Here is a 9,140-nt window from a genome sequence, read left to right as displayed (position 1 = left end):
AGAGAAGCTGGATAACGAGATTCATTGGAGGTTAAGTCCATTAATGGTCTATTAGCGCAGGCTTGGGTAAGGAATTGGTGGTTCCCTAGCTCTGTTTGTCGGCAGGGTTGGCAGATGGATGTGTAGGAAGAGTAGATCACGCGTTGAATCATTGCCTGTTAGGTTGCACTCCCGGTCTGGGTTACCTGGCATTGGCACTGTCGTCGACAAGGATACTGGCGCTAGATGGACCCTTTCGGATCTGACCCAGGATGGCGCGTGTTCTTATTAACAGTCCTCCACACTCCTCCAACCAGGTCTTTCAGAGGCCTTGCATACAGTTATAGACGCTGCTATTTAAACATGTCTAACTGTAATACTGCTGTTTAAATGTGCCTCCTGAGTTTATTTGTTGAATGGAAAGACGCGTCGCTTCCCCAATCTATCGATTATGACTGTAGATCATGGCTGTTTTTTTTGCTTCAATCGTCAGGAGAGGAATATTTATTGAACAGTTTTATCTCTTCTTGCATTATTTTTGATAATTCTGGCATTTCCATGCTAGTAATTCTTTACGCGACCTAACCATTGGTTAGGGTATGATTTTTGTACTTAATATCTTTTTAAAAAATTCTTCCTTATTTGTTCATTGATTTAATCATTGATTTCCCTGATAGCTTCCCCTACGCCATTTTCTAACAATTCTGACCTCCTAAGTTAATAGTCTTTACTATTGACTCCCCTGTCTTCCATATATTTTATTGGAGAGTGTTGGAAAGTTTTCTTTAAAACCCTGTTCTAAGTCAGCTCTCACAACCTCCTCAGGCAATGAGTTCCAAGGCTGACTGTGCGACTGTGTGTTGAAGAACTTCTTATTATTTTGTTTAAAACCTTGCTATTAATTCATTTGGTTGACACCTATTCTTTGTATTATTTAATTAGGATTGGAAACACTGGGGAAATTCCGAAGACGGTAATATATAATACTGTGCCAATATTTCAGAAGTGTAAAAGAGGTGACCCAGCTAATTACAAGAGTGTTAGCCTGACATCGTACTGGGCAAGAGAATGGAGCAGTGAATATGATCTTAATTTAAATAAAGAATATAAAGAAGGATAATATAATTAGTGACGCATTAATCAAGGTTCAGAGACACAGAGCTATCAACTAATTGGATGAGACAAAAGTTTGGCTGAACTAATAGAATTGATAATACCAGATTACTGTATAGGCATACTGATTGGTTCGGCACAACATTTTGACTAGAAAAACTCGAAAGATACAAAATACACACACGGATACATAATGAGATAAAACTGTGATTATAAATTGGGAAAGTCGTGATCGAGAGGATTTCTTTCTAGGGTTCCACAAGGATTGTCTTGCCCTGTGCTATTTAACATTCTTATTAATGAGCTAGAAAATAATATAAATGTCATCACTGATAAAGTTTGCAGTTAGCCACAAGATTGGGGGGTAGGGGGGTATAATGAAGGTGTCATAGATACGGCTCCAGCATTGCGGAGCCTGGGAAGTTTTCCAGCCTGCTTGCGGGTTATTTCCATGTATCACAAAGAGGGAAGTTCATTCCCAATCCCTTGTGGCTATGAAATTGACTATTCTGACACACTACACCCACATTCAGACATAGTGGTAGGAAGTATAAAATATTAGGACAATAAGATGAGGATTTTTGTGCTCGGATGTGTCATGTGCGGTTACTGGAAAAGTTGATGATTGCTGACTAGGATTATCCCTATTTGATATGCAGGATCATGTTGTATCTGAAGTTATGGGAATATTTGATCTGTATTTGTATTTCACAATGTATTACTCTGGTAACACCAACGAGGCTCAAGCAACAAATGAAAAACCAGACCAGTGACTGATGGCCTCATCAAAAGATAAAGGATCGTGGAGATCTGCCTTCTGTGAATGTGTCAGCCAGCCTAAGGAGTCAATGGCTAGTATGACTCAGCAGGGCACGCTAGGGCATGTAGTCAGCACAATGACAATGAACTCCATTTTGCTACCTTAAATTTTTCACTAACTTGGACTGGGAATGAGTTTGGAACAAAGGGTTCAGCCATATGGAAAAGCTACGTAGGTGGGGTGTGACATCATCTCTTAGCTCATTCCCACACAGGAGAACCCCTGGAAGCTACTAGAACAAAGACTGAAGTGGGGGAAGTGTGGTCCCGGCTAAAGCGGATTTCAGCTTGTGTATGGAAACTTGGGCAAACTGCTTCTATATCAATCAGGTGAAAATGCTATTCAAATATATCCATTTTGTAATGTTAAGGCTTATTGAGTTTTTGGTTGTGGTAAGTAAATCTGCTTTGATCTGTTTGCTATCACTTATACGAGTTAAAATCTTTGTAGTTAATAAAACGTGTTTTATGCTTTATCGACTAGTGTATTTTGAATGAAGTGTCTGGGAAATTGAGCTTGGTTAGAACAACTGTTGTGCACATCTTCCCTATATCAAGGGAAAAGGCGAACCTATATTAATGAGCTTACCATTTATAACAAGATACACTGTGGTATATTAAGACGGTATCATTTGGATATTATATTAAAGCAGACAGGTGTGAAAGGCGGGAGCGGGAAGTTTTGGCTGTTGTCTTCTCTTGTCTGAGTAGTTAGGGTAAAGCAACTCAGGTAGCTTAGCTGGGTGTACGGCACCACCTGCGTCGTGTGGGTGAATAACAGGGCCTGGGAGAGGCCTGCTGAATCTCCGCAAACAGGGTGAGAAGAGCAGCCAGCCTGAGGTTAAGAGGGCACAGCGTTCCAGAAGCCCCAACGTACCCGGGGTGACAACTCATCAACAATCCTACATTAACACAAGTCTCAGCAGGTTTTCACATCCTGTCTCACTTCCCACCTGGATAGTCTGTCTCCATCCCTCGACAGCTCCACCCTCCACGCATTTACTGCTCTTCCTCAAGCAGAAACACACCAGCCCTGAGACATCCTTACCTGAGGCAGCCTCAGCAGCATTTTCTTCCCTGGGAGAGGGGAATGGCTGGACAATATGTGGAATTATTCTGTGCCTGCTGGCGAGAAGGGCAATGTGAGAGCATCAGATGGGGTATTTGTTCTTCCAAAGCCGATTCCAGCAGGATTACGTGCTAATGGACATTCTAGGTTTCTGCCAACTGTGAAGCACAGAGTGACCTTATTCCAGTAAGGGTAGCCCCTCCCCACCAGGTGGTGTAACCCTGCTGAGACAGGGAAACTGTCAGGAGCAGAGTCCCTCTCTGTCACTTTCAGTTTGCGGACGAATACTAAAGGAACGGGAGAGACCGGGGAGAAGGGGGACGGGGAAGACGGGACCTGGACGGGAACGGAGATAGGGGGAGACAGGAGGGGGGAAGGGGAGGGGGAAGACGGAACTGGGGTGGGGACGGGAAAACTGGGGGAAGAGGGAGATTGGGGAGACAAGAGAGACGGGGGACTGGACGGAGGGGAAGGGGAAGAGACCTAGAGCGGGAGACGGACTGGGGGGGAAGGGAGAGACGGGAGAAGGGAGAGATGGGGGGAGACGGACCAGGGAGGGGAAGGGGAGACAGGACTGGGGCGGAGATGGAATGGGGGACGGGTGAATACGGGGAGACGGACCTGGAGAGAACACTCTCCGAGACAGAGAGCAAGTTGGGCTCTCTCAGGCATGGGAGGGACACCAGCCACCTACAGAACAACGACACTCGCTTTAGGCAGGCAACAAAATAGTATGCTACAGGGTCTCAACATGCGGCCTGCTGAGTTATTTCCTGGCGGCCAAAAGCTCCGGCCCCAAGAGATATATTTCCTGCTGCACAGCCATCCCCTCACCGCGCGCCTTCCCCCAGCGCACGATCCACTCCTCTGCTGGTGGGGGGAAGCACCTGGAGGAGTAAACACTGTGATGGCGCTTAGCTTCCAGGAGGGAGGGGAGGAGCGGAGCTGTACTCAGGAGAGGCAGGGCAGGTAGGAGATTTGGGGAAAGGGTTAGGAATAGGGGCAGAAAGGGGTGGGAAGAAGTGGGGCAGGGCTCAGGAAGGGAGCAGAGTGAGGCAGCCAGAGGGTGGAGGGGGAATTTGATCTTTATACGTAAGTGTCAGTGATGCGCCTTGCCAATGTACAGTCCTATGTGGCCCCGGGTTATTTGAAGTTTGAGACCTGTGTTAGACACCGGAGGAAGTTCTTTCCTTTCCTTGGCAGTTGGGCACTGCGATAGAGGTTAAAGCTCACCTGACTCTGAAGGGAGGGGTGGGGGAGCCAAGAGGAAAGAAAGGACTGATAAGAGGAGAAGCTAATTTTGCTGTGCTCTCTTGCTCTTCCTGCTGTATCTTGTGAAGGGTCAGGCCAGAGGGTAAGAGAGATGATAGAAGTAGAAATATTAGCCCCAGATTAAGCAAAGGTCGCTTATAGTTCAATACTGTAAGTGAGGAAAATGGTGTAAAAATATCTCTCTCAGCAAACCTGAAGCAACGACAAAGTAATGGGTGTGACGTTATTTGATATAACTGGGACCGTATAGAACATGGGGTTGACAAGGTTCTGTAGAGCACCAAATCTATGTAGGGGGTCATGTAAGTTGTCTAAAGACACTTACGGTTTAACTGGTTATTGATTAGCTGTCGGTAATGTTGTATCGTTTGTGTGAGTTGAAGTTATGAATATTGCTGTGTAACTGTCTGTATTTCAATTGGTGTGCAGTTTGATAAACACCGCAGAACAAGTTGGTGATCAGCTCAAGTTAGCTTGAGCTTGATGGCCCATTAAGACATCATCTACAAATTGACCATACGAGAGAAGGTGATAGGCCTTAGCTGATCAGATGGTGTAACAGAGACTGGCCATGATGACTGCAAATCCATTTGCTTCGTAGACTTCCAACAGTAGGAACCAGGAGTGTTTCTTTAACACCTGGAGTCTATATAAGGCGGAGGCCTCGACTTCATTTTGTCTTCAATCCTGCTTCTTACTCTGGAGAACTTGCTACAAGTGAAGATCTAGCACAAAGGACTGAATGACATCCAGCCAGGATGTTCTCCAGAGAATGGATATTAAACCTGCAGTTATTACTTCGCACTGTAACAAGCTGAACAAGAACTTTGCCATTGCTACTTCCCACCACCCAACACAGATGGAATGAGGTTGAGTAGTGTCCGCAAAAGAGAAACTAAACAACTAATTATTCCTCCAGAAAGGCTTTTAATGACTTACGACTATAAAGGCAACACAGACAGAATAAGAAAACCAGAACTAAAGAGCAGCACTGAGTGAGGATTAATATAAATGGCAGGTTATACTGGAGACAAGCACAAGCACAAGCACAATATTGTACATTAACTGCCTGTTCCTATAAGTGCACATATAAAAGGTCAATACTGCAAATAGTCACAAGCATGTGAAAAGCTACTATTACTGATTGCCCAGCAACGTCCCATGTACTGTAACCACCCCACAAACACAACTCTACATTGATTGACTATATTGTACTAACCTTAACCTACCTATAACCTTTCTAACAACTTACAAACTTTGATTGACTTTTGTGAGAAACTTGATGGTAACTTATACTGAAGACAGGCACAGCGACTTGTAAAGCTCTTATGATTTATAAACTACTAGCTTCACCTGCGCTGTACCTGCTTTCAGCAAGGCACAGAACATATACAGCTGTTATATAGTGATTAACTATTGACTAATACTATTTTTAAACAACTTAAACAATTTGCTAATATAATTAAACTATAATATTAACACAGATTTAAGATTAACTAGCTCGAGTACAACCAGCCCTTTCCACTCCGAAACCTTGCCCTGCATTCTTCCAAAGAGACATTACCGTCAGTTGACTGTTTCCTGCACTGGCAAGGGACAGATAGTCGGTGAAGCACAAGTCCCTTTGGTTCAGGCGGTGTATGTGGAGCCTGACAAAGAGTGGTCTCTTTTAGGTCAACACACACACACACACACACACACACTTCCATCTCTAAACTCTTTTTATACGGTATCTGCTGGCCGTGTTTTAAAATGGGTCAGACAATAAAGGTGGCCAAATGTTTCAGTGTGGTATTTGCAGTTGTTTTGAACTTCTGAACTGTACATCTGTGCTCGGCTCATCTCTACTCTATGTGACTAACTGTGGTCAATTTGCTAGATTCAAAAATGCTCGAGTCAGCTTAAAGAGGTATTTGGTTGCAGAGCATAGTAACCACAAGTTTGTATCTACCTTTACAGAGTTTCCTTTTTAGTCTATAACGCTTCCTAGCTAGATTATGCTTATGCTTGCAGGATTCAGCTGTACTTGCTTCTTACAACTTCTGGAAGGTTGAGGCCTAATGGTGCTTAGCCTGACACTAATGGTCAAGACTTAAGGACATTAATCACAGTTTAGACTAGGAAAAGTGATAGAGTTTAAGTCAGGTCAAGGGGGAAGCTAATGCCAACCGCTGCACCTGGGCTGCATCTGAACTACAACTATAATTGTCTTTTTACACCAAGATCACTAATTTGCACAGCCAATGCCAGGTGCAGCCCTAGTGGATGTCAGGCACAGGTAGTTTTTGCCTCAGTGTAGCTTGTTGAGGTCAAACCTCTCTCCCCTACCTGGAGTGGATGAACATTCCTGGCTGGAGGGACACATGCTCCTACAACTCAAAAGGAAAGGAGTTGATAGAAAAAGATCACAGGACTGACCCCAAAGAAGGGTGAGCTGCAAAAGGCAGAAGCAGGCAACTCATCTGGTGGACCTGAGACCACAGTGAAGATGGTACACAGATCACTGTGTGGGAATTAGCAAATGTGATTATTAAAAAAAAAAACAACTTTGGCCACCCCTAATCACGGCATGTGTTACAGGTCTCTCGTGTGGATTTTGCGATGTCTAATACGGTGTGAGCTATTTCTGAGGCTTTTCCCACACTCCGAGCATCCATAAGGTTTCTCACCAGTGTGGATTCTCTGATGTATAATCAGGTCAGAGCTCCGTCTGCAGCTTTTCCCACACTCAGAGCATGTGAAGGGCGTCTCCCCTGTGTGGATTCTCTGATGCGTGATAAGGTTTGAACTCCAGTTGAAGCTTTACCCGCACTGAGAGCATGTGTGGGGCGTCTCTCCTGTGTCGGCTCTCTGATGCGTGATAAGGTTGCGACATTGACTAAAGCTTTTCCCGCACTCAGAGCATCCATAAGGTTTCTCACCCGTGTGGTTTCTCCTGTGTTTGCTCAGGGTAGAGCTGTGATTAAAACGTTTCCCGCACTCAGAGCATATGTAGGGTGTCTCCCCTGTGTGGATTCTCTGATGTGCAATAAGGTTTGAGCGTCGCCTGAAGCTTTTCCCACACTCAGAGCACGTGTGGAGCGTCTCTCTTGTGTGGATTCGCTGATGTGAGTTGAAGCTTGAACTATCACTGAAGCCTTTCCCGCACTCAGAGCACGTGTAGGGCATCTCTCTTGTGTGGATTCGCTGATGCGTGATAAAGGTTGAGTGATGACCAAAGCTTTTCCCGCACTCACCACAGGTGTAGGGCGTCTCTCCTGAGTGGGTTCTATGATGTGAGATGAGGGCTGAACTATGAATGAAGCTTTTCCCACACTCAGAGCATCCATAACCTTTCTCACCCGTGTGGATTCTCCTATGTGTGCTCAGGGTAGAGCTGTGATTAAAGCGTTTCCCGCACTCGGAGCACGTGTAGGGCTTCTCTCCTGTGTGGATTCTCTGATGTGCGATAAGGGTCGAGTGCTGACTGAAGCTTTTCCCGCACTCAGAGCACGTGTAGGGCGTCTCCCCCGTGTGGATTCTCTTATGTGCGATAAGGGTTGAGTGCTGACCGAAGCGTTTCCCGCACTCAGAGCACGTGTAGGGCTTTTCCCCTGTGTGTGTTCTCTGATGCGTGATAAGGTCTGAACGCTGACTAAAGCTTTTCCCGCACTCAGAGCATCCATAAGGTTTCTCACCCGTGTGGATTCTCCCATGTTTGCTCAGGGTAGAGCTGTGATTAAAGCTTTTCCCACACTCAGAGCATGTGTAGGGCATCTCTCCTGTGTGGATTCGCTGATGTGAGATGAGGCTTGAACTATCAATGAAGCTTTTCCCGCACTCAGGGCACGTGTAGGGCATCTCTCCTGTGTGGACTCTCACATGTGTGGTAAGGGCTGAATGATCACTGAAGCTTTTCCCACACTCAGAGCACATGTACGGCGTCTCTCCCGTGTGGATTCTCTCATGTGTGGTAAGGGTTGAGTGCTGACTGAAGCTTTTCCCGCACTCAGAGCACGTGTAGGGTTTCTCTCCAGTGTGGGTCCTGTGATGTCTGATAAGGGCAGAGGTCCCACTGAGGCTTTTCCCGCACTCGTGGCATGTGTAGCGTCTCCATTCCAAGTTGATTCTCTTCTGTGTAATAAGGTCTGAATGTCTACTGAAGTTTTCCGCTGGCATCTGCTGAGTCTGCCGAGTTTCATAGGCTTTTGCTTTTTCTCGGCGTGCACAACTGCTGGAAACTTTCCCTTTGGATCTTCCTGATAACGTTCCATGTGGTTCTACTTGCTGAGCATCTTCCTGCTGGGGTTTCTCCTCATTCTCATTCACCATCCCATCACCTGAATGGGAGACAGAGAGAATCCAGACAGAGGTCACTCCCTGTGCCGGAAAGAAAGGAAATCTCAGAGAGCTGATTTCCCCCAAACCGTTCCCCAGAGAGAGGAAGGGATCAGTTTTGGTCCGCATCTCACCAGAACACTCAGGGGAAAGTGAGATAGGGGAGGGACCTGCTGCCAGTTGTCAGTCAGGGTAGGAGAGAAGCCATGAGTGACATCTGCCATAATCATTCCACCTCTGCAGGGAACAATCCTGAACTCGGAGAGCTCACAAGGTCTTTGTAGGTCATCCCAAATGTTTCCTGCATTCCTAAACAGTTGTTGAGTTGGTTTAACCAATTCCTCACCTGTGCAAGCAGCTCTCAGGAGCACTTCCTTCTCAGAGGCCTGGAGGTCGGGGACCCACGGTTCTTCCCCTTGTTCCAGCTGTGAGATCACATCAGGTTTGGAAATTGGAAACCCTACTCCAGGCAAAGAAAACAAGGGAGGTCAGTGGAATTTGTGGGATACTTGTCACAAAGAATATTCCATGGTTTTAATCCCAGCTCATTTTTAAGCAGTAACATCCCAAG

The 9,140-nt window shown here is 45.8% G+C and overlaps 5 protein-coding genes across 11 annotated transcripts in view; 2 read left to right on the top strand and 3 right to left on the bottom strand.

Moving 5' to 3' along the window:
• Positions 1–9,140, bottom strand: part of LOC116824745 (uncharacterized) — an 864,335-nt gene that overhangs the window by 375,946 nt on the left and 479,249 nt on the right. The window contains exon 2 of one of the 7 annotated variants that reach the window (XM_075070364.1): positions 8,572–8,611. The exons of the other annotated variants lie outside the window; for them this stretch is intronic. The gene's annotated coding sequence lies outside the window, so the exon portion shown is untranslated. The remainder of the gene's footprint in view (positions 1–8,571; positions 8,612–9,140) is intronic. 7 annotated transcript variants of the gene reach the window in all.
• Positions 1–9,140, top strand: part of LOC116829256 (uncharacterized) — a 385,131-nt gene that overhangs the window by 197,016 nt on the left and 178,975 nt on the right. The gene's annotated exons all lie outside the window — the stretch shown is intronic.
• LOC116824014 (uncharacterized) overlaps positions 1–9,140 on the bottom strand; it is a 585,485-nt gene that overhangs the window by 488,337 nt on the left and 88,008 nt on the right.
• Positions 1–9,140, top strand: part of LOC142047429 (uncharacterized) — a 252,647-nt gene that overhangs the window by 163,888 nt on the left and 79,619 nt on the right. The gene's annotated exons all lie outside the window — the stretch shown is intronic.
• The window catches only part of LOC116831252 (uncharacterized), a 110,396-nt gene continuing 106,415 nt past the window's right edge, over positions 5,160–9,140 (bottom strand). Inside the window, 1 exon segment of the mRNA XM_075070441.1 lies at positions 5,160–7,509. Coding sequence (XP_074926542.1) covers positions 6,827–7,509 — 683 coding nt within the window. The 3' untranslated portion in view covers positions 5,160–6,826.

This window comes from Chelonoidis abingdonii, chromosome 11 (genome assembly GCF_003597395.2).
Source record: "Chelonoidis abingdonii isolate Lonesome George chromosome 11, CheloAbing_2.0, whole genome shotgun sequence".
Classification (NCBI taxonomy): Eukaryota; Metazoa; Chordata; order Testudines; family Testudinidae; genus Chelonoidis; species Chelonoidis abingdonii.
Note: the sequence above shows the minus strand (reverse complement) of the source record. Positions and strands in the feature narration are given on the sequence as shown.